At 45.2% G+C, this 25,218-nt stretch overlaps 1 protein-coding gene across 26 annotated transcripts in view; it reads left to right on the top strand.

Moving 5' to 3' along the window:
* Positions 1-25,218, top strand: part of LOC120447893 (CUGBP Elav-like family member 4) — a 128,159-nt gene that overhangs the window by 4,585 nt on the left and 98,356 nt on the right. For 13 of the 26 annotated variants that reach the window (XM_039629528.1, XM_039629518.2, XM_039629515.1 and 10 more), the window contains exons 3-4: positions 10,780-10,821; positions 24,030-24,078. In XM_039629528.1, coding sequence (XP_039485462.1) covers positions 10,780-10,821; positions 24,030-24,078 — 91 coding nt within the window. The remainder of the gene's footprint in view (positions 1-10,779; positions 10,822-24,029; positions 24,079-25,218) is intronic. The other 13 variants (XM_039629531.2, XM_039629523.2, XM_039629517.2 and 10 more) reach the window with 1 other exon arrangement.

The following is a 25,218-nucleotide window of genomic DNA, read 5'->3' as shown; positions in this document are numbered from 1 at the left end:
CAGAGACTATGCCCTTCCACTTGGAATCTCCTCTCCTTTGACAGCGCTTTCTTGCCAGTTGCCACTTGGCACAATCATACACTTAATTTTCCACTTCATTTCATAATTTTACCCTTGAAACCAATAATCTTGAGGAGTCCGAATGAAGGAGTCCCCGGCTTGTCAGCCGCTGGCATAATGTACCTACCTTTTGACGGCCCCTCCCACAATTGCCCACCTGGGGCCACCGCATTCAACAGCTCGCCGAGGCTAACACACAGATACACACAAGAACTCAGATACACTCACACATGCAGCGTATTAAATTACATGCCACTGCAAATTACTTGAGAAAACAAAGCAGAAGCAGAAACAAAAAGTCGCAGGGAAAACAAGGAACCAGGAACAAGACAGACCTCACAGCGCGAACGCCTTGACGTATGCAACAATAATAATAACGGGTTGTGGTCGCCTTTTGTTATGCTTGGCTCGGTGTTTTGTAAGCCGTCAAGCATTTACATACCATTAGACGGGCCCAAAGGAAAATGGGAGTGGTATTGCTGCGAGGGGAGCGGAGGGGAGGTGGGGGTGACAGGCGTATAAATATTGAAAAGCGCCAACGCCTTTTGTTGGCTTGCTGGTAATTGCTTAAGTCGGCAAATTGCCCAGCGTAATAATCATAAATACTATTCAAGGAGCCACGGCAAAGGACGACGAAGCGAAAATTGGCCAGCCAATGAAACTTTCATGGGACAACAACGAAAGGGTCAGGGGAATGTTATCCATTATGGGAATGTGCTTGAAATTGATTAGGAAATGTGCTTGAAAATTGATGATATGAAATTGAAATAAGTACAAAATAAATATTAAATACATACAATTTTCTGAAATATTTATAATCCTGGTTAGTAATAAAGAGCTCACTCCGATAAATGGTCACCAAATCAACGGGAACCTTTAAAGGAAGTTCTCAATCACTGCGCCAATGAACTCATTTACTTTCCGTTGAAGACGATTCCCCCTGGAAAAACTACTAATGAAATCCTTTTTAGTTCTCAATTCCGCTATGCTGGGCTGAAATGATTTAAATTTTTATTATGTATGGCGAAAGACACGCGACTCGGACCTGGCTCTCTGCCTTAATTTGAGTTTCTTGATTATGAGAGGTGACAGTTTTATAGCTTTGTTAACAGCGAGCGCAGACTGCACCCCCGAACCCTCAGAGCGAACAGCAGTCTTTGGTTCTTTTGTTGTGCTTGGCATGTTCAGCGCTGATTATGCTTTGTGCCAGCAGGAAAGCGGAAAAACAGGCGAGAGGGAAAACGGGAAAACTCACCCCCATTCGGGCGGCGGAAAACTTATCGCAATGGAGCAGGAGCGCGGTAGAGGGGTCGGGCATTAGAATTACTTGCGTGATTAACGCACACCCTCGAGCGTGCATGCCCATTCCACGAGTCCGTGAGGCCAGGTCTTATCTATGGCTGCCTGCCTTAATTGTGGGTCTTCCATTTGACTATCGATCGATGTTCGATTCCGTTCAATTCGATCTCCGTAATGAGGCAACTTCAAAAGCTGCACAGCTCATTAGGTTTCCCCCGATATATATATGCTTATAATACATATATACTTATATATTTTCCGACTTCGATTGCCTTCTGCTCTTTTCCGCCTGTTCTTGGGCTTCTGCACGTTTTCCTTTGTTTTGTTTATGGCTTCTGAAAATAGCTGAATCAAAATGTAAACAAAAGCGCAAAAATACCAAAAAAACGAGAATGGGCAAAGCGAAGGAAAATCTCGCACTTTGCAGCGCCGGCAGCTGCGTGCGTCATGTGAACAAATTTTCCAGATGCTTTTCCCAACCAACCAACCGACCGATAAACCCTCCCCCCCTCTCCCCGTGCATCCACATACACTATATACACGGTGTATATACACTTTGCATACTTTTTAATGCCTCTGCCGAAGTGCAAAACCGCATGAAGAGGCCTTTAGCTTTCGACTTTTCGCCTTCTTTGCCTTCTTCTTCTTTGTGAACAATAAATTGTATTTCTGTTTATTATTTATGCAGAATGCTTACGGTCCTCTGCGTATATAGCCCAGTTTTTCTCTGCAGTTTCCATTTTCTGTGTACCCTAATTACTAGCTGCTACTACATCCTTAACCTTATTGATATTTGCTCTTCAAGTTGCCACTTTCCTTATTGTTTTTCTACTTGGCAAATAAATCAACAAGGCAGCGAAAGGAGGAAGGAGAATAAGCCGACTGTTTACATATTGTTTACATTATGCAAAAGGAAACTCGGCACACAAAACCGCTAATTGTCGATAAACAACCAATAAAATACAAATTTCCCAAAAACATTTATCAAAAATAATATAAATAATAACAATAACCGCACAACCACACGGGGCGCACACAAAAACCAACAGCAAACACCAAACACTCGAGGGCGATAAATAAAAATGGCAAAAGGAAACTTGGAATGAGCCTCTCGAGTGGGTGAAAAAAGAAAAGCGGCAGGCAAGAAGCCGAAGGAGAAGAAATGTATGGAAAATAGTGTTTGACAGCTCATAAAAAATAATGTCGTATTCATTAAGGGTGGCACAACCTGTGTGGGAGTTGCCAAAACCGAGTTCCACTTTATTTACGACAGGAAGCGGGCCAGAACAGCAACAGCCACTTGAAACGCACGCATGCAATGCGAATGGGAAATTGGAAGTGGGCGGTGGGAGGTGGAAAGTGGCTGAGGGTCCTGGCCAGGATATGCATGGAGTGGGGCTGACAGTCCGAGTCAAGCCAGTAATATTTAATTGAAAGCCAAACGAGGCACGCGGAGAGCGAAGAAATACCCTTACTAGAGGAGGGATTTTAGTTTCTTGAATAATGTGATTCGGAAATAATATATCAATCTAAGCTACAAACTATCCCAAAAAAAATATTGAAAAACTTGTTTAATACGGTACCTTAAATCAAAAGTGTAAATATTACATTTCATTGAATAAAATTCATTTCCTTAAATTTTTTCAAGTGCCTTTCAAAAGGGAACTTTTGCCATTTTTGATGCCGCTTTTTTTCAACACCCTCAGCATTAAAGCGCATTTCCCTGGCCCAAAAAATCTAAACACCCAATAGCTTTAAGTGCGATCGAACAACGCCCCATGACATTGACAATGTCAGGGACTGAACTAATGAGGGAATGATTGAATGACACACTGGCAGAATGACAGTTCTCCTTTTTGCCTCTGCTGGGTGGGTGAGCAGGTGTTTTACGATTGTATACGTTTTTTGCTGCTGCTGCCACTGGTTTTGTATTCAGCGTTTGTTGTTAAAGGTTTGCGTGCTGAAAGTTTTCGAAGTTGTTCAAGTAAACACGATGACGAGGGGGAAATTGGGGGGGCGGGGGTTGTTTAGGGGCAAGTTTGTTGGTTGAAACATGCAAATGTTACAAGGTGTTATGCTTTATGTACATTTAATTGAGACTTATTAGGTAGTGAAGTGTACGATAGTTAAATGCGGTTGCTGTTCCTGTTGTTGTAGTTTCTGTTGATAATGTCGTTAGTGGCACAAAGGAGGGGGCACAGTATCTGAACTTAAAGAGCTCAGAGCTTGTTGCCCTGTGGCTTTAAATTCCGCCTGCTGGCCCTTTAAATCCCAACCTAATCAAATGTATATCTTACCCAAGACATGAGGAACAGCTCTGCCAAATCTTTAGACTGATTGCGAGAACAGAGGGGAAATTGTAATGCCAAAGTGCATATCTTAGAGTGAACGAAATATGGAGGGAGTGCCGGAGTGAAACTCAGAACTCAGAAATGTATAGTCTGTCCGTAACCCCATAACGCCCCATTCATTGCCCCTTCGGCTGGGCTGCATTAGATGCCGCCACTTCAATGCGCATTTCAAGTTTATTTTCTCGATTTTCTGCGCGTACTGTGTGTGCTCGAGTTAGTTGCATTTTTCTATTTTTGGGTTCAAAAATACAAAAGCACGAACGGATACTCCGATGCACCCCGCCACACCGCGTACTGCCTTGCAGCATTTTGCTTTCTATTTTCAATAGACGTCGTTGTTGGTTTTGGTGTTGCAGCTATTTTCTTGCAGCCGACAAACAATAAAAATGATGCGTTGTATTGCAAAAGCGCTGCTGTCCACACCAGACCTGCCCCGCCCCCTTCGAAAAACACACCCCATTATCCCACATCAGCCCACTTTTGCAGCATAGCATATGTTGCAACTCTGTTGGTGAAACGAAAAATGCGGAGCAAAAGAAATGAGTATGCGGATGCGGATGTGGATGCGAATGTGGCGGGCGGAGGAGATTTTCACCCATTGATATTGATGAAAACGACGTCCAGTTACAGTTCGTTGGCTTTTGCTGCATTTTTCAAGGGAAAATATACGAAATGGAAGGCGAAATGGCAGGGGGCCCTGCAACAGCTGAGGATATGCAAATGGTATACATTTTGTCAAAGCATAAAGACTATGTTTGGCAGGGATATAAAAAATACATGACACATGTACCTACCTCCCTGATACAAATGCCATTTCGCGACGGCGAGCAGCACGGATGGAGATGGAGATGGAGCTGGAGCTGGAGCTGGAGCTGGAACTGAAGTTGGAGATGCAGATGGAGATGGAGATAGAAATGCATATGCATCATTTATCCAACGACAGTGGAAACGAATCCGAGGCGGGCTGACTATCCAATCTCAACTAATGTTGCATTCCTTTTGATTCCGCTTGTCTTGGGCGGAGATTGGATCACATGGCAGAAGAATATGCTTGTCTAACTCTCTTAGAAGCCTTTAGATATTTATTCTGATTTTCCATCCAATTGTAAACACAGTTTGATCTTACTGCGGAGCACCTGTGATCACAAGCCTTTGTCTTACACCTAACCCAGATTCAATTTTCCGGGCTTTTGCTAACTATTCTTTAGTCCTTGGTCGCACCTTCTATTGTCCTGTAGCCAGGCTTAATTTAACGCTCGACGCACACGCATTGCCACCTATTTTCCTATTTTCCCATTTTCCCGCAGCCGAGGACCCCGCTAAATTGTCACTAATACGCCGCCTTGTGCTCGCCGGTGCATGCCCCTGCACATAATTCTCGGCGAGCGGAACCGAGCGGCTAACAACTGCAATTGTTGCAGTGGCAAGAAAAAGAAAGGAGTGAAACTTAATAATTGCCAGGGCGCAACACTTTAATGGCACACATCTAACCATCTGCCCATCGGCCCATCTACCCATCTACCCATCTACCATGCTGCCAGAGTCACATGTGCTGTCCGAGACTGGGAATTTTATGCAAATCTTCTGCCATTCGCCGGAGGTGGTGGAGACTTGCCAAGTGACAATGCAGAACCAACACACCCAACCAACCACCCACCCACGTGCCTGAGAAGATACACAAAGCAGGACACTCTAAGCCGGGGAACTCCTCCTCCTTTGTTGGCAGTCCCTTGGTCCTTTTTTCAACCCGTACAACCGTACATTTCATGCCTTCGTTTATATCCTTTTTTTTCTCGTTTCTTTTTTTGCTCTGTGCAAGTTTGTGCAACTATTTTCCATGCGCATGGGCACAAAAAGGCAACCACCGCACGACTACAACTACTACTGCCGCTTCTGCTGCTGCTGCTGCTGCTGCTGCTGCTGCTTCTGCTGCCAACTATGAGCCAGGGGAAGTCCCCAGTCTCCCCCAGTTGCCCCATCCCTGCCCCCTTTTCCACAACCCTTAGCCCAGAATGTGGCCAGTGGCAGGCAGCCAACCAGAGCGTAGAGCAAACTGGAGCATTGCAACTATTTATTTGTTGTTCGCCTACCCAGGAGGCAGGGATTTTTTCTATTACGCGCTCGTTTATTACGGGCATTCCAGCTCACGCCTAAGTGTATGCAGTTTTCTTCCCTTCCTTCTTTTTTTTCCTGTTTGCCACGTCCTTTCTGGCAGGACAAGGGATTCCCTGTAAGCAGTTGCGGTCAAAGGAGCGCCGCTTTTAAATTCCTGCGCTTCGCACAAATTAAGCGATTCCCTTTGGCCCGATTGATGGGCAACCGACATTTGCTAAGCTCCTCAGTCGGAGCCTGAATCACAATCAAAGTCGCAGTGGAGTCAGTCTTTGGCCGGAAAAGTTGCCGAGAAAGGCGAAAGCCCCGGGAAGAACTGCTAAACCGGAGACAGAATCAGAGAAAGAGACAGAGACAGCGAGAGAGACAGAGACAGTGGGAGAGCAAGGAATAGCGAAGAAAGCGAAACTTTTTAATGATGTAAAGTACAAAGTTTTCTGTCTTGTCGCTGGCGCAAGTAACTTGAGTAAACTTTGAGTTATGCCCTCCCAGCCTTAGATGCGAAATCCGAGGCAGTAGCTGCGACGGCGGCGGCGGCGACGACAACGACGACGACCTCAAAGCGCAGGACGACATCCTTTTGCACCAGCACCCACACCCACACCCACACTCGCACCCACAGGCAGGACATCATCGATCGATGCGGGTGGCGGGAACTGCGGCTGGTATTTTGTCGTTTGTTAAAAGTTTTCAACACTCATTTTTATTATGACATACGCGCGAAGTACGAGCCAAATTAGTGGCAAATTCAGGCGAGTTCTGTAAAAGGGGCTGTTGTGCTGGCTGGCAATGGTTGCGCTAATAAAATGCCAATTTGCTGCCATTGAATGGCTGCTTTATTGGCCGCCATTACAACTCGTACGCATAAAGGACCCTGCCACATCCTCCTGTATGCGTACATACACCCACACACACTCACACACACACACACACATGCGTGCGGAAGGACCTCTTGAAGGAGAAATTTTATGACGGCAACATTTACACGCATAAAATATGCATGATAAAACTTTGTTGTTGCAATAAATCAGCCACCCCAAAAATTGTGCAACTCCTCCTTGCTTGGCCAGTCGGCCTGATGTGATTACAAAACCATTCCGAGACCAGGAAGCGCGTACAGGGTATCCTTTATTTATGTCCTGCGTGATCCGGGCTCATCGCGATGCGGTCGTAATGAGTTCCTGGAGCAAATCAATTTATTTGTGCCCCTTGCACACCGCTGTCAAACTACTTAAACTGCCATTAAACTATCGAAAGTGAAGGATGCGAAATATATTTGTGAAAAACCAAAAAAACGCAAGAATGGAAAAGAGGGAAAACTTTTGCGGGTAGCTCAATCAAAAGTACTAAAAAAAAAAAAAAGAAGTGAAGCCCTGCTTTGTTAGAGGTGCAAATGCCTCACAAACAGACAGAGCAAGTCGCCTTCACCAACTTTTTTGGCCATTGTGTTTTGACTGCCTTTGTTGCATGCATAAAATATTTATGCTCTGGAAAATATGCAGCAACAAAAACGGAGGGGTTGCCTTTTTCCCCCGCAACTTTTTGCCATGTGCGTGCAACTTTTCACACTCAAATGAAATTACGAGGGAGCAAAAAAAAAAAGGAAAACTTTGCTACTTAAATGTAGCGCTCTCTCTCGCTGCTCCCATTCTGCCTCGTTTTTATCGCTTTCTGCACTTTATCAACCATTTTGCCTTGGCTCAGTGAACGCTCAATTGCCGGCTGCCACTGTGGGAGCGAAGGAGATGGATGCGAACTTTTCATTAATAACGATTTTCCATTAACTATCGATTGATTTCGAGTCCCCAGGACAACAGTGGCAGTGGCAGTGGCAGTGGGTGCAGCATCCCGCCACCAGGCGCAACAACAATGAGCCGCGGCAGCAAACGCACTTCAGACAATGCCTGCAACCGGCAGCTACCAACAACACTTGAGTCTATTTAAAACGCAAACAACAATAAACCGCCCGGGGGGAGGGGGTGGTATTTAAAGGGGGGGCAGGCTCATAACCGAGGACGACGCCGGCGATGCCGACAGGAAAAACTCATTGAAAAGTTTTTCTTTTTTACACTTGGCGCGCTCTCCCGTTTCGCCAGGACCTCCATTCCCATCCACTCCACTTTACTCCTTGCCCCGCGATCCACACACCTAAGCGGTGTATCGGAGGAGCAAGTTTTTAATTTTTTATCGCGCCACAACCAACTCTGGCCAACTCACTATGCAGCAAGCCTGGTCACGCTTGTTTAGGATCGTGGGTGTCCTGGATTTTTTCTCGGATAATTGCAGGATGTTATCAAGGAATTTCTTTGATCAATGCAATTGAGTTAATCACTCAGCAGCAATACCAAAATTGCTAAATTAAGCACATAAGGTGTAAGGAAATATGCTTCTACTTAAAATCACTCATTAAATAATACAAATTGTATATTTCTGAAATGTGCAGTAAAACAAAGTCTCCTTGTGATATTTTGCAGTAAAATGAAGTCTCCTCGTGGTGGCTAAATTAAGTTCTAATAGCAAGCCATAAAATATATCTGATGGTGGGTTAAGAACACTTCAAGTTTTGCCAAAGGCTAGACATTAAAGTTTTTAAAACCTTTCAACTTGCCCCAGTTCGCCGCTTATTTCTATCCATCATCTGTTATTGCTGATGATATAAAGAACTTGATGTTGAAACTTTCCTCTATTTGCGAATCCTCCAGAGTATGATCAGTTCGACTTGGCAGGTGTATGTCTTCCACCGCACTACTCCATCAAGTTCTTGTGCAGTTGCTCATCCTTCGTCCTTGTTGCTACACGCGTTACGTTCACGCCGGCTGCGGTGGCTCCTTCGTCCTTTGTTTGCTCCTGCGACTATTATGGGTAATGCCTTTTGTGTAGGTCGTCGGCATTGCGTTTTCTGATCCTATTTTTTTATTTTGTTTTTATTTTTGTATATTTCTTTTTTTTCGGTTTTGTTTTGCTTGGACCATTTTTATATAGCCGTAGACCGCGCGCGCCCAATATATATAAATTATTGCATAAAGTTTGGCGCTAAGTTGCAAAAAGTTTCCTTTCATTGCTGCCGCTGCTGCGGCGGCAGCGTGAACGACACACAATAGTCTATAAATCTTTATGGTCAACAGAGATTACATGGGCCTGGGCCCAGACGCGGCGAAGAAGAAAGCCTTCGTGTAGTTTACTGCCCCCGAGCCGTATCCTCTGGCCTTAGCAGCTTTTTAGGCGCTCTGTGCGTTGTTTTGATTTGTGTCCTCCAATTCCAGCTCCACCAGCTCCACCGCCTTACCAGCCATTCCAGTTGTAGTGCCCAGTTGTTGTGGCTTTTGCCGATTGTTACGGCAATCGAGGGCAGAGTTCAGCATATGGCCATAAAAATGCGGTGCAGACGTGGTAGATGCTAGATAAATCATGCCAAAGCCTCAGCAAGTATGCACAGGCAGCAGTGCGAATGAATAGAAAATAGAAAATAGGAAATTCTTGTAAAAATCAGCTACAGGAATCGCAGAGGTAACGTGGCACACCTTTAATTGCTTAAATTGTTCTCGTGCAGCGTGGGCTTCGTGTAATACGACTGGCAATTCGATTTCTCGTGGCCCCATAAACAACTTTTAAAAAGTATAAAAAAAAAGGGAGAAACGTATATAGGTTTACCGTTAGGATCATTTTACATAAAAATGCAATAAATAGCTACAACAAAATTTATGGTGGTCGTGGAGGCAAGGATCTATAAAAGGAGAACGGGAACGGGAAGGAAGGCGAACGGAAGGATGGAGGGCGCTGGACTCACTCGTAAATGTCAAATGTCGTGTGCTAAGGGTGTGGGGGCGCCTCAAAGTATGCTTATAAATTGCTCTAAATAGCAATTTTGGCCGCTCCACCTCTGGAGCTTTAGAAGCTTCTGCCACTGGCGAGCGCTCGGTGTCGTGTCATTTGTTCGTTTTCTTTATTAGTGTCATGTATTTTTATAGTTCAAAGGACATTTGAATGATTGAATGAACTGTTTGCCCTCACTTCTGCCCTCCCTTCTGTCCACCCCCCCGCAGCAAACCCTTAAGCCACCCACTGCCCAGTTCCACACCCACAATTTCTGGCTTGCTTGACCGAAAACGAGTTGCGCGCATGATTTCATCCCTTGCAGCCAAAGGACTCGCTCTACGTGCGGTCAGCTCCTGCTCCTGCTCCTGGTCGATGTCCTGGTCAGCGGCGACGGCAGCGGCGGCGGTCCCAGGCACGTTTCATCATGGCCAGCTTGTTGTTGGTCTGGCGACTATATCAAATAACGACTATTGACTACGCCTGTGTGGCGCTCCGTGATGTCGTGTCCCCGTGTAGGGTTACACACCACCTACTGCCAAACCAGCCCATCCCATCCCCAAACCATCCCCCCCACCCACTCGATGCCATACGAATCCATCCAAACCCACTCCAGCCCATCCCAGTGACCCTGTGGTGCTGATGATGATGTTGTTGTCGCCAAGCGTCGCCATCGCCATCGCCATCGCCATTGCCATCGTCGCTGGCGATGACGAATGAAAATCAATATTTATTAGATTACTTTCGAAATTTTATACGAAAATAGAATTTTTATGACATTTTTTTCTCTCTGCTTTCGCCCTGGGCTAACATTGCCATGTGCCTGGGCGTGTTAAAGTGTTTGCAATAATCAATTTTTGGGGGAAACTTGAGCGGGTCCTGTGACTCGGTCTTTAAAAGGGGTTTTTGGCTGCGGAGATAGTGGGGATTAAATATGGTTTAGTGCTTGGCGCAGTTCTCTGCGCTCTCTCTCTTATCGCCCATCATATTTAATTACAGTTTTCGTTTTCCACCCCCCTCAGCACTCATAATGACTTAATTATACTTTAGCCAATTTTCCCTACTACTTACTACTTAACTACTCTGCACTACCATATCACTTAATATTAAACATTTCCGTGTTCTCCCTTGTCTGTCTTTGCAGGTAAGTTGCCATCATCCATTAATACCACCAGCCATCAAATTAGTAAGTACACAAAACGAGCTGCTAACACTTTTTATGTGCGTCTTTAACTGTATATGTATACACCTACCACCTACCACCTACCACCTACCACTACCACCTCACTGTACATCCTTTGGCATTCCATTTCCTCCACCAGGACCAATAGATATACGTGTACACGAATATAAAGCAAATGCATTTTAGTGCCCTCAGTTGACCTCGTTTGGGGCTTGTTTTTATGGCTCAGGCGAAGCCAAAGCGATGATGCTACTCACGTGGCTCAAAACTAAAAGCTCCCCTGTGTGTGTGTGTCTACCACTTCCCCGTCCCCCATCACACGTACCCCCCATCACCGAATCTTGAGCTAGTTTGGGTGGGCGAACTCATCCCACCCCCCGGGAGTCACTTAATTATGAAGCTGCACATGAAGTAAAACGTCATAAAGCGTCGAGTTGAGTTGCGCCGAGCAGAGACCCATGTATATGTGTTGACTTGGGTAGCATCATCCGTTCCCGTGGCAGACAGACGACTGCCAGTGCCTCTTACACATTCTTTTTTTCCAGGGGGCTTGGCAGTATTCTGCAGTTAATTTTCCGTTGCTAAATAAACTGTTTATGGCATTTATGCCAAAAATTTTTGGCCAAAAGAGGGAGAGCAAGGGTGTGAGGGTGGGCGAGGCAGAGGGAGTGAAATCCCCGGATGAAGGATGACGATGGACCGACGTCTGAGAATGCGAGTGTGCGAGTGTGCGTGTGAGCAATTTCTGCATAACCAACACAGAGGAGCGCTGTGTTTCCGCATCTGGTTTGCCCGGAATTTCCTCCTAATTGTGATTTTCGAACGGTTTAAGCCTGATAAAGGTTTTTTGCTTTGTAAATTAGAGAAAAATGTAGCATGATTCAAATTGCATATGACTTGCTTTGCAGTTTTGCAGATCTGGAGTATCCAATAAAGCTATCTCTCTTATTGCAAAACGACTTTTGTGTGTTCACTGACCCCTCGCTCATACAGCAGAGTATATTTACATTTTATGCAGAGACACACACACAGATGCACAGCGGGCACACCCACGCATACACACACACACACTCTGTGAATCCACTGACAATTTGGCAGTCACCGCAATCATAAAAATTTCCACTTTCAAGGAGAGCAGAGAAACAGAGAAACAGGCCCGTCAGTCAGTCGCCTCTGCGCCTCATTTAAATGCAAATTTTTGACGAGCGGTTTTAACGTTCTCCTTCTCCGCTGGCGGTGAATGAAAACATTAAAATTAAAAATAAAAAAGTAGTCTGCTTTTAGGCACAACTCTCGCTGCTGTTTGTATATGGGTTTCTGTGTTTGTCTGTCTTTGGGTGGGTGGTGTGTGTGTGTGTGGGTGGTGTGGTGTGCTCGTGAGAATAATTCAAGGTGATAGCTTAATTGAAATATGCTTTTAGGCGCTTTGCCACACCCCCCCATGCCAAAGAAACGCCCCCTCTCCATACTGTTTGCCTTCCATTTTGCATACTTCACTTTGTTGTGTGTCTGGGTGCATATTTTATGGAGCTGCGGTCGACCACAGAGACCCACAAAAAAATAAAACGGAAGAGAAGAGAGAACGGAAGGGAATCTGAATCCGAATCGAAATAAAAACTGAAGTGAAGCTGCTTAATGTTATGCAAAGTGTTTGAGCCTGCGGCATGCGTAAACCGACGGAAAAAAGCGGCGAAATCGGGCGTTTGGACACCCAATCCTGGTTGCTCGGGTGGTGGATATATACCCACCATCACCTTTAATTGCTGGCCATTTCAATTCTCATTACAACTTCAATTGACTTTTGCCGGATGTTGGCAGCGGCATAATTGCTAGAGGTGACTGAGCACTTTTGCTGCAGTTGAAAGGGTAGCAAGGGGTATGCCAGGATGTGCAAATCAACGTACTTTATGGGACTTATCATATCGCAATCCCTCTTGGATCTGCCATAAACATTCATATGCATAAATTTGACATTTGGCTGCTCCATAAAAATACTCCCAGCCGCAGGGCCTTTTGCCGGGTAGTCTTCCCGGATACCCGGATATTCCAGTTCCCCGGAGTCTGGGATCTGGGATGTGGGATCTGTGGAAATTTATGCACATAACATCCACTTGACTCCTTCCGACAGACATCCTGCCGCCCCCAAGTGCAACTCTCCAGCTGAAGTCTCAAATGAAAAGCGACAGCCAGCGAGAATGTTCGAGCAGAAATCTGGTTTGCAATTTACAAATTGCGCAAAGGCGCTGGAAAAACAAAGGAAAACAAAAGGAATGCCTTATATTTTATGCAATATGCCACACCGCGTTTTATTAAGCAAATTACGATGAACGAGATGGGTGGTTGGAATCTCGGCAAGTCCTACTTATGACCTTGCCAAACAGCCTAACGCCTCTGTCCTGAGCCATTTGGCAAACAGACTCCAACACTCGAAGACTCAAGACTCTACGCCACTCGCCTCGCATTTTGCTGCTCTTAACGCACATTTTCATATATAAATTATTAATTTCGCATGCCTGCCTGGCCCACATCCACCCCCAAAGGACGAAACCGCACGCCTAAGCAGTCGAAGGATCAGGATGGCGGCAGGAAAGCAAATAAGCGGGCGAGTGAAATGCATTTTGTGCTCCATTAAATAATAAAAGCAAACGTGGCAGAGATAGCGTCTGTCTCTGAGTTCTTTTCTCTGTGTGGATGTGTAAGTGTGTGTTCGGTGTGTGTGGATGTGTGTGTGTACACAATAAAAATCTCACACGAAGCGCATAAAAATAAAGCAAGAGATACCCCCAAACACTCACATCTTATCTAATGGCAGAGTCAAAGCCCCCATTGTGATTTTTAAGTTGCTAACCTTTATGGGCAAAGGGAGTTCAGTTGAGAGTTCAGTACAGTTCGAGTGTGTTTTCTGTTCGGTGGAGAAAGTGCATAAATAAGTAAACAAATGCCTGTCGCTTAAGATTACATGGCAAATAAGCTGGCGGAGCAGGACAACATTTGAATGTGGAGGCAAAACCAAAGGCAAAGGCAGGAGGAATCCTCGCCGCTTACTTACTTATTCATAGCCAGACCTGAGCGGAAAGTGTGTGTCTTGAGGGGGCATAAAAATCAGCATAAACAGCAATTGTTATGGCCTGCGAATGAAGCCCAGTTCAGCCCGGCTCAGAGCCCACATCTGTTTCACTGAATTGAGGTAATTTTGTGCGCCTAAAGCACGCAAATCAATGCTGACGAAAGGATACCAACTGCAGTGCAATGAGAGCGGAAATAAAAACGCTGGATTGAATGTCATTCCGCCGAGAAGGACATGGATATATATGTATATATAAACTTTATATACATTTTAATTTAGCTATGCGCACTCACAATTCCTCACCAAAATCGGTGGCAAGCAACAAGGGTTGAGTTGAGAAATGGGGCTTGCAGCCTGTTTGACACGCACGTGTCCTTGCCAATGACAAGGGAAATTTTACAACTTTCAAGTTTAATTTGCCAAAAGTAGCAATCAACCAAGAGGCAGGAATCCGAAAGAGGGTGGAATGTTTAGAGGGCAGAGGGGTGCTTGAGGAGGGGGGTGGAGTACCAACCCTTTCGGGCTAATTGCTTGGAAGTTGTTAAATGCAAAAATTAAAATGTATAAAATGTGTATATTTTATATTAAACTGTGGAAGAGCTCTGCAACTGTCAGTCACTCACTTTCGCCCCCGTTCGCACATTCGTTCAGTTATTCACTCATTCAGTCATTCACTCATTCAGCCATTCATTCATTCAGGCAGAACGTAGCCGGTTTTATGAGGTGTTAAGTGGGCTTAAATTAAAAGTGGGCGTGGGTGGAATGTGACGAAATGTTTGCATATTTATTTAAGTTATGGCAAAGGCGAGAAGGAGCAGCCATCCGAAGGATCCTGGGGTGGCACTCTCTCACTCTCTCACTTTCCATTCCTCTCAGTTGAAGAGGGCTGCAGACTTGACTTTTGTTTGTTTTCCGTTTGACGTGAAGGGGCACATGTGCGTGTTATAAATTTATATTTAATAAACTTTTGGATCTGCGAGGCTCAAGTGGGTATCACAGGGAATCAGCGCCACAGATTCCCGGTGGCAGAGGGCGAAGGGCAAAGGACAAAGGACGAACTGAACCCGAAGGAAGGTGAAAATGAGGCAGTGATAAGCAAATGGGTGCCAGTGCCAGTGCCAGTGCCAGTGCCAGTTTATAATGAACATATAATGTTTCATACAGAGCTTACTGGCGTCAGCAGGCAGTTCTCAAGTTCCAATTGTTCCCGACCTTTGTCATGTCCATGTCCTGCTATCTGCCGGAGATAATCTGATTTCCCATTTGCGTACCCTCCCCCGGAACACTTCTCGCACATTGCACTTTCTCACCGACAGTACTTATGGGTCCCCTATTAATTATATATACAAAGAAAAAACGGTCTAGCTTTGTTTGCCTTTGACACACCCACAAACCCAAACTAAGACACCGTGTCACAGGACACGTGGCAGCATTTTGAGTAGCAACATCAAGTCGCTTATTAAAATAATAACAAGGCCGGCCGTAAAAAACTGAACTCCAAATATGGGATGCAGTCAACCCTCGACGATGGGAAAACTAACCCCAGCAATCACAGATGCGGAAACCAACCCCGTTAATGAAGAGCCAAGGCCAAATGTGTCTTAAAGTTTTAAAGCCCATAAAATACTGCCCGAATCTATGCCACTTTGATCATCAAATCAAGTTGTGCGCTCTCTAACGTCCTTAATTCTGCCCACTCCTTTCGACTTGGTTGGCTGTACGGACGCAGGAAAAGGAACTATTACTGACCCAAGGGACAGGACTAAATGAAATCTAAATTAATACAATTTTCGGGTCGCTACACTTAGTGCAGGACCCAACGCACATATCTCCGCCTATGAGTCCTTGCCCACACCACCATCGTCCTGCCATATTGACAGCCAGCGAGATCAAAGATGTGTGCAAAGCTGGTGCTCGCAAGGAATTTGCGCTTGTTTTTTGGGGATCCTGCAGATGAGGATGAGGGAGGAGGATGATGGTGAGTGGATGAATTGAGACATGGACATGAACCAATTTGGTGCCATATTCATATGAAGAAGACCGAACAGCCAGGCATGGCAAATAAAATAAATGGCAATGAATGACTGAGCAAATGAATAAATGGCACAAATTTTTGCTTTGAAATTCAAATTTCAAAAGTTGTCATGACATTGTGTTTATGACATTTAGTTGCTGCGACGGCCAGAAAGAGATGACGCGCTGCAAACTTTGAGATAGAGCTATACTACATTCAACGAGTGTATGTTGTGCATGAAAAGAGACAACTTCTGTCGATGCTTCGTTCGTTTTTATTTTAATGTTTGGTCAGGGTAGTGGGCCTTGGGGTTGGGGACTGCATATTTAAAATTGAATATTTGCACGCCTTGAGCATTTCGGATTACAAAGATATACTTCACTTATGCGCACACAAACACACTTAAGCGCCAAGCGTGTGCGTGTGTGTAATTGTGTGTGAGTGTGCGTGTGGGCGTGTGGGCGTGCCGAGTTGTCATTTGCATGCGCTCTATGCGTTTGTGCTATTTGCACTGCTCAAAGCCATGTTAAGCGGTTTATTTTTGTGTTGTATGCTAAGCACACAGAATTTTCTCGTCGAAAATTAAATTTAAAGAGCCTTGAACAGGGGAATACGAGAATTAGGGACGCAGGATGCGACCGGAAATGGGTGAGCAGAGGGGTCCTGTGAGAAGGTCCTTTTCTGGGGTATGTATAAATCCCTAAACTGGACATGATCAGAATTTAAGAGGTTCTTTAATCATATAGTGTTTTGTTTTATATAACAATTTCATGTTTAACTTTAAGTTTATGGTTGTTACTATACGTTAAATTTGAAAGTTTTACAATTTAATTACTGGGAATGGGCAAGGCATTAGTTTTGTATCATTTTCATTTACTGTACTTTGTGTTATTATCCTTCTTAACTTTTGTTTGCCCCGATTCCCTGCCCATATCCTTGCATCGCACCTCGGGGCAGAGCTTTTCAAATTTAATATGAAATATGAATTCGCCTGATTTCATCAACTGCCGCGGCGGCGATGTGAGATACACTTTCACGTCCAATGTGTGTGTTTGTGTGTGTGTGTCAGAGATACATTTTCAAGTGTACACTGTACACACGGTGCCTGCTGAGAAACGTACGCGATTGCTATTTACAAAAACACGCTGCCGTATGCCGCACACGATTTTCCAATTGAACTCACACGTGTACACACAGAGGCGGATACACGGATACACGGATGCGGAGATACACAGATACGGCGACGAGTCCTGGCGATGCGGATACATGCAGTCCTGCGAGTCCTATGAGTGCTGTGAGTCCTGTGAGTCCTGTGAGTCCTGCTGCCAGTGATGCCACGATGCCAGTGATGCAGTCGTGCATTCAATCGCTGCGTCGTCACCTCGCCGAGAAGTAGGGTGCGGACCGCAGAGCTCCGACTGCCCGAAATCATTTCAAGTTAATAATAAATGGAGCATCATCATCAGACATCAAGCCCGTAGAGCAAATATCGAGTATCCTTTTGCTCTGTTTGCGTTTGTGCTTGTGTTTATGCTTGTGTTTGTCTGTTTGCATTGCCATTGATTTATTTTTTGGGCATGGGTTTTTCAATTTGCTGCAATCGAAGCAGCGGCGGCAACTGCTTCTTCATGACATGTAATGAGCTGCCGCTGATGCCACTCCTGCGGCTCCTTGTGCGGCACGAATCAATTAAAATACGTGCCGGGCATTAGAAGAGTGCGGCGCATATACGGCATATACGGATTCAGGTTGAAATTCAGATTCCTGACTTGGCAATATTTCAATCAAACTTTTTTGCCACTCTACGGGACGGCTGTGTAGCCGTCCAAATGGATATTTATGCTTATCATGCTTATGAGGAATTCACATTAGACTGAAAGTCAAGAGGCTGCCAACATGCCAACTCAATTGACAGTTGGCCAAGGCGGGGAACACACGGGCACATGGAAAATATATGTGTGTGTGTGTGTGTGTGTATAAAGACTTACACATGTATAAATTTAGGTATATATAGTATATATACTGTCATTCTGTTGACAGGCTAGGTAGCCCACGCTCAGACACTGACACACACTGGCAAATACACATGAGTGCGTGTTTGTTGCCCTTAACAGACATTTTCACAGTTGAGTGCGTTGTTTGGGCTCAGCCTCTCCCTCTACCCCCCTCTTTCCCCCCTCACCATCCCCAACCCCTCACAAACCCCCCTTAGACATCACTCTCCAAGAGCCTTATATAATTTGTAAGCATTTCTAGCGCGCCTGCTGGTATGCAGCAAAAATTCTCCATGTTGCCGTTTCGCAAACTGATGGATTTGGGATGGAATGGTGATGGCTTGGGGGTTGGGTCTTTCTTGTCGATTGCCTTTAAAGGTATGCTTTTAATGCCGCCGCCCCATCCAAAGACGAAAAAATCAATTGGGTCATCGCCCCGAAATCACAGGAATTTAAATTTACGCCATTTACAAGCCAGGAAATCCAATTTGGGCATTCTTTTTCGGCCAGCAATTTAATTAAAACACAAATCAGATTCATATTTATTTCCTACACTTAGATATATTTAAAATACATTTTTAATACATGTCGGCTACAACAAAGGGTTACGCAATCTAGGCAAAATAATAATATTTAGCCCGTATGAAAGAAGCGACTGACTCGACCGTTTTCGTGATAATTAGTAATTTTGAAAGGGGCTCGTCTGCCCACTGAAAGTATCGATTAGCTTTCATTGGGCATTTTGGGGCTGCTAATAAATTAGCAAAACTAATGTTTGTCTGACCTGACATTGGCTCGAAGTTTGGCTAATTAATGGCGAACCTTTCAAAGGGCTACACCTTGTTCCATATTTCGTTTTCGTATTCTCTGGCTTTCCCCTAATGCTCTCTCGTTTCGAAAGTAAACAAAGTAATTTTTGTGGGGCAGGACCAGGCTTAGATGGTCATTAGCATGCGTTAAAATGGCGTTAAATGTGTAACGGAAACCGGGGAAAGCCAACGAAAGGACATGGTCTACATGGAGTTTCGCTTTCATTTCCATATCTTTCTTTTTTTTATACATTTCGTTGTATAATAAAAATGTCATAAATTTGTGGCCTTGCTGCGTGTTTCCCACTTTCTGTTCGTTTTGTCGGTGTGTGTTAATTTTTTCTAATTGTCCGAAATTTAGATAATTACACGCCATTAATTATTTACATAATAATAACGTTCTTTTCCCTATACTTTCTTCATCGCGGAACGACAGTTCGTTTTACAATTTTGTGGTTGGCTTGACTGTGGGCGTGGCCGTATACATACATACATATACTTGTATATATGTACATATATCGATGTACATATTTGCAGATGCCGCGGTTGGGGGCGTAAAATTAAATTTACATAATTTATGACTTGCTCAGCAATGTTCATGGGCGTTGTGTTGCATAATTTTAGGCATTTTTGTTTATTGCGGCGTAAAATTTGAATTATGAATCAGGAACAGCACCCGCTCCACTTCGGACCCCTCACCCACTCTCCAAATTCCAACTGCTTCCGTGCAAGGGTTACATTCTGAGGTTATTAGTAATTTATTTGCATATTTTGTGCCAGTGGAAGTGGAAAGGTGGAGCAACCATCCGCTGACGGACAGGAGCAGGAGCTCAAGTGTCATACGACAGTCAAGTGTCGTGTCTTGAATGAAATTTAACTTTGAGTTGGGTTTGGGACTCGAGCTCACAGGTGCGGCATGGGCGATTCAAGAATTAGACTTAAAGATTTAATAGATGATTTTCCTATATTTTTATCTCTCCACTTTCGCAACTTATTAACAGCTTTTGTCTGGCCCATTCGGATAATATATGAGCCAATAAACATTCTGCCATGGCCAAGGTTCAATGCCAGAACTTTAATTGCCACTTGCTAATTGCAAACTCCCACCAAAGGAAGCCAAGCAACAACCATAATACACACTTGCCATATTTCATACACTGAGATACATAAAGAATATATAGATATTTCCCATTGAACGTGGCCCAGGCAGCAGACCAGACAGCATAAAAAGTGGAAGAAGCAGCCACTGATTAGTATCAAATGGTGGAGCAAGGAGCAGGGAACTGGGAGCAGGGAGCGGGATCACGGAGGACGATATAGTTGGTTGGATGGTTGGTTGCTTGCCCTCCAGCTGAAGCTGAATCTCTGTGGCTGTGGAGGCAGAGAAAAACTTTTGATTAAGCTGCAGTTATGGCAGGTTGTTAGAGCGCAGAGCGAGCTGCTCTACAAGCCATTGTTTTGCTTGCTAGCTCGTTAGTTTGTTTTGCTTTTACCTCCAGCTCCTGCAACACCCTTTTTACTACCATCCTCTTCAAGCTCCAACTACCAACCATCCACCCATTGCACACATGACAGATGCTTGAGGCAACATTGTCTACTTTTAGGTGCTTTGCCAGTGACAAATTTCTCCATCGGGGGAGTGGGAGAAAGTCTTTCGCCGAGTATCTGTGTCCACAAGCAGCAACTCGAAAAAACTTTTGCATAAAACTTTGATGATTTTTGTTAGGAAAAGATGAAGCGCAGCAAGCGGCGTTTTCAATAAGCAAAACCTAGCTTTAGCACTACCCACATCCAGTTCAGTTCAGTTTACCCTCGAGCTAACCCCATAAAATATTACTTTTCTATCAACAAAAGTTGCCGGGGCCACTCAATTCGAAACCATTTTCCAAACTATCATCATCGTCGCCGGAGTGTGGAGAAAGCATCATAAAAATCGCTTTTCATGTGCTCCAAAAGAGGGAAAAGGCGAAAAAGCGGGCTTGTAGGCGACCGCTGCCATAACAAAGCCATAAAACGTAGTTTTAATTGCATTTTCGTTGTTCCGTTTTATGTAGTTCGGCCATCGAATGCATAAAAACAACAACACACCACTGACCAAAGCGTTCTGAAAGCTCGGTCTCTGGCTTTTTGTGCTCTGGCTGGTTCAATGCGCCGCATTCTAATTGCACATGGGGATGGATGGGGATGGGGATGGGGATGGTTGGGTATGGTGGATGGGAGTTCTTTGGGGGTTGGGGATTTTAGGAAGGCACTTACGGCTTGACTGGATCTCTGGATCTCTGTCCCTGTCGCTCTGCGTATTTCGCTTTGCTCACTTAGCGCTCGGGCATCATAAACTAACGCAGTTTATGGGTCCATGCAGCCGGCAAAGCCCCAACTCCCCAAAAAGGACCTCCCACAACAGCGCAGGAAAGCCGGCGAGGGGGGAGGGGTTGGCTCACAAAGCACTTGGCCAAGTTGGCACTTTCAGGCATTGCATATGCGTAGGCGGCGACACTGCGGCTAGTCTCGACCCCTTAGCTCCTCCAGCTCCTCCAGCTCCTCGAGCTCCTGACCCCTCGAACTCGTCATGCCCGACTTGCTGGGGCGCTAAAATTTGCGGTTTAACGTTGCCACTGGCGCCTGTGGACTCTCAACTGTCGACTGCAACATCTTGCCACCCGACAACCACACCCAAAAGGACACTTTGTCATAAGCAATTGTGAAGGCTAATTGTGTCGAGGCAGGCATCTTTTGATTCCGCGCACACAGACCAACCCATTTGCCACCCAACAAAAAATCCAAAAAAAAAAAACATAATAAAAGCAAAGAGCGAGCAAGAGAGCCAGATTTAATTAACATTTTGACTCTCAAAGGCTTCGGCTTTTGGCAACATTTAAATTTCAAATTATGTGCGCTAATTACGCGGCCAAAAGCCTTGGGTAAAACGGGACTTGCGGGGAAGCCCTTGGCTGGCGTTAATAATTAGCCAGACTTTTGTGCAGAGTCAGAGATGCCTTAGAAGGGCATCCTGGCATCCTGGGCATCCAGGGCAGTCATGTGGCTTGGCCAGAGCACAAGTTAAATTTTCAGAAATTTTCACAAGCTTTTACAGAGTTTCGACCTCTTCATAAATGGCCAGAAGTTCATTAACCAAGAGCAAAAGCGAGACGACAGGCTTCATCAACACGGCATTGAGTGGCCTGATCAATACGAGTATACGTATACGTATATGTGCAAGCTGCACTGATTTTTGCAGTCAAAGTCAGCCAATTGATGTGGCAGCCAGCTGCGGGCTTCCAGCAGTGATAAGCCCTACAGCAAAAAATCTGAGAAAAAATGAAATTCGAATGGGAAGGGATAGTGCTTTCAAGAGGGCACAACCTGCATTTAGCTTAGCTGCCTGCCTTTGAGATGCCTGGCGCAAGTTGAGCTGCAAACATTTTCCAATTTATTAAACCACGCCACATCAATCATTCATCAGCGGGAGCAGAAGGTAGAGAAGGATCGGCAGGAGCACGAGCATCCCTCTCGCAGGACGTGCGACTAAATGAACATTTTTTCGGTTAAACATCGGTTTAAATTCTGCGGCGTCACCACACAGAGCTTCCCTTTCCCGCTGTCAACAACATGGCGATGGGTGTATAAAATCAACAAGGCTTCAGTTCATCGACCACTTAATTTATCCAGCTGAGCTTTGAGCAAAAGCAAAAGCGCATTTGTGTGTTGTCTGGCCAGGAGTGGAAGTGATGAAGTGGACTGGACTGGTCTACAGTATGGTGTATGGTGTATGGGCGAAATTCAGCATTCCCTCGGTCAGACAGAGAAATGCACTTAATTGCCATTGGCCGTGTTTAGCGGACCCTCAGTTCCAGCTGCAGCTACAATTAAGCGGAGCGAACAAAAAATACCGCCTGCAGTTTGGACGTGGCTCCTCTCATTCATTATGCATTAATGTAAATAATGTAAATACGGTAAATGCTGTCCAATCATTAACATAATTGAATTACAAACAAGCCCAATCGCAAGCAGAGAGCTCCCAAAAATTTCGACTCCGCTCCATGCGCGTGCATAAATCGCAATTTTAATTACTCGCCTCTGACTAATGGATTGTTCCGAAAAAACACGAATCCGTACCGGACTACACCATTAAATATTTCATATTGTGGGAGGGAATGGGAACGGTGATGGGCGGTTAAGGGACGAAGGACTCGCCCACTTTCCCACACACACGGTTATATAAAGCAATTGAATTTTGCAGTTAAAAGCTTCAATCATTTTCAATTGCCGCAAACTAATGGCTGATTATAAAATATTCATGCGACAAGCGGCAGGCGATGAGACGACAGACTTCCATGTGGCGGCTAATGACAGGACTCGCTCGTTCGTCCCAGGACCTCCACTGATAAGCCAATCTAAGGCCAGGAAGCCTGTGGGCGTGCCCGAAGCCGCCCATTTTGCCACTGTATGTGCGGTGCAAATAAATTACACCTGGGAGAGGGATATACATGTACATGCAAGTGTAGAGGAACCGAAAGGGTCTTCTACTGTCTGATTATTGATTTGCTCGGGTTTCTGTGGTTTTTTTGGGGGGGGAAGGATGGCCAGCCAAGCGATTCGAACACTCCGTATAAAGCCCTCAATTAAGTTTTATTTTAATGCATTTCATTTGAACGTCTTTTAATGGGATTTTTCGTGCTCTGGCACCGGCTCGGGCACGGGCATATTACTCATTTGCCATAAACCAAAAGGTGACCACAACACGTAGCCGTCCCAGACCCAGACCCATATCCACCCTACTTTGAGACCCAATCCCACTCCCACTCCCACTCCCACTTCCAATCCCGATCCCGAGTGGATGAACAGAGAGGGAGAAAGAGAGAACGTTAAGTGTTGGCTGGCCAGAATCGACATGGGTCGCTTGGGTGAGATTTAAGCTTTAATGATGCATGAAGCGGCACAGGATGTGGCTGCCCAGTCGTGGGTAAAAGGCAATGAGCGCAAATGTGCAGGAGCGACAGGCAGGACAGGAGATGGGCTTGCATATTGAGTGGCATTTAAATGCTTGAAAATGCTTCGCTGGCCAAATGTGTTTTGGGAGGTGTTTATGAAGAGCTCTCGTCTCTCCACTCTTCTTCCACGATCCGACCGCCAACGAAAGTTGATTGAATTTGAGGGGGGCGAACTGGCCGATGCCAATGTCGATGCCGATGCAAATGCCGACCAGCAATTTAATGGAAATGGCCATTATTGCTAACACCGTTAACGCCAAAGCACTTTTAATCGTCACTCTCGTTTCGGCCGAATATTAATTTGCTCTTTTTTTCTGCTCTTCTCTCTATTTGCAGATGAACCGTGCTTTACAGCTGAAGCCAGCTGAAAATGAAAGTCGCAGCGGTAAGTAATCACCTGCCATATTCATTTATGCCCCCATGCCCCGCATGCCCAGAATTGTGAACTCCCCGCCAGAAAATCAATTTGTGAGTCTCCATAGGTGACCCAAAACAAATAATTACGAAAAACTTGACCCGTCTTCCTTTTTGGGCGAAAGTTTTTGTGCCAAAGCACTCAGTCGAGAAGTGCAGAGGCAGCCAAAGTTTTTGCCACGCCCCCTTTCCCACCGCACATCTAAGCATTCGCCTGCTATTTTCAACACCTACAACACACGTCAGCAAAAATTACGGGCGCACTTCGATAAACTGTCAAAACTGTCTGCAAAAATTTGACATTTCACAAAAAAAAAAGAGGAAAAAAAAAACAAAAAAACAGAACAGAACTGAACCAAACCGAAGCGAAGCGAGGCGAACCTCGAAAAAATACTTGGAAAAGGTAGAGAAAATGGGAAAAGCGTATAGCAAAACAACGTTGAACTGTCAATGGCAGTCAGCCGGGGAAAAGTGGAGCGCGAGCAGGAGCAGGGGCAGGAGCAGGAGCAGGAGCAGTGGCAGGAGGAGCAGGACTCGCTGGCCAGGGCGCCATATTGTTTTTACTGGGCCCCTCACACAGTTGTCGAGCTTCACGCTTGTTTGTGACAGCCCATCGACCCAAGTCCCCTCGATATAACCCTCCACCTCCCCTGCAGCGCACAGCAGAAAAAAAGAATGATAAAGATTTGCATAATTTACACAGCACTTCAACTTTGTTTTTTGGGTCAGGCCCGTCCCGAGTAGTTGTTGCTTTGATAAACTTATTGACAGGCTCATTATGCAGCAGCTTCAAAGTAATTTCAATATTCCCACCCGCTGTGGGTTAGATCCCTCCCATCGACCCATCACCTCATCATCCCCGATGCCAACCCATGAAAACCGCTCACTGAAAAGGTACAATCGCACAAAAGTATGCTACACATTTCGCAATCATCGCAGGATGCCCCACGGGCTGAATTGGACTAAAAGTCAGTGCACTCCGCAATCTTTTAAGACATTTTGCAGCTGGCAGCGCTTATCACTGCAGAGCAGAGAATGCCAGCGCCCGAAAATGTCCATTGCACAAATTGCTTGTGCACACACACACACACACACACACACCCGCGCCAGG

This window comes from Drosophila santomea, chromosome 3L (assembly GCF_016746245.2).
Source record: "Drosophila santomea strain STO CAGO 1482 chromosome 3L, Prin_Dsan_1.1, whole genome shotgun sequence".
NCBI classification, from domain to species: Eukaryota; Metazoa; Arthropoda; class Insecta; order Diptera; family Drosophilidae; genus Drosophila; species Drosophila santomea.
This window is presented reverse-complemented; position numbering and strand designations above follow the sequence as displayed.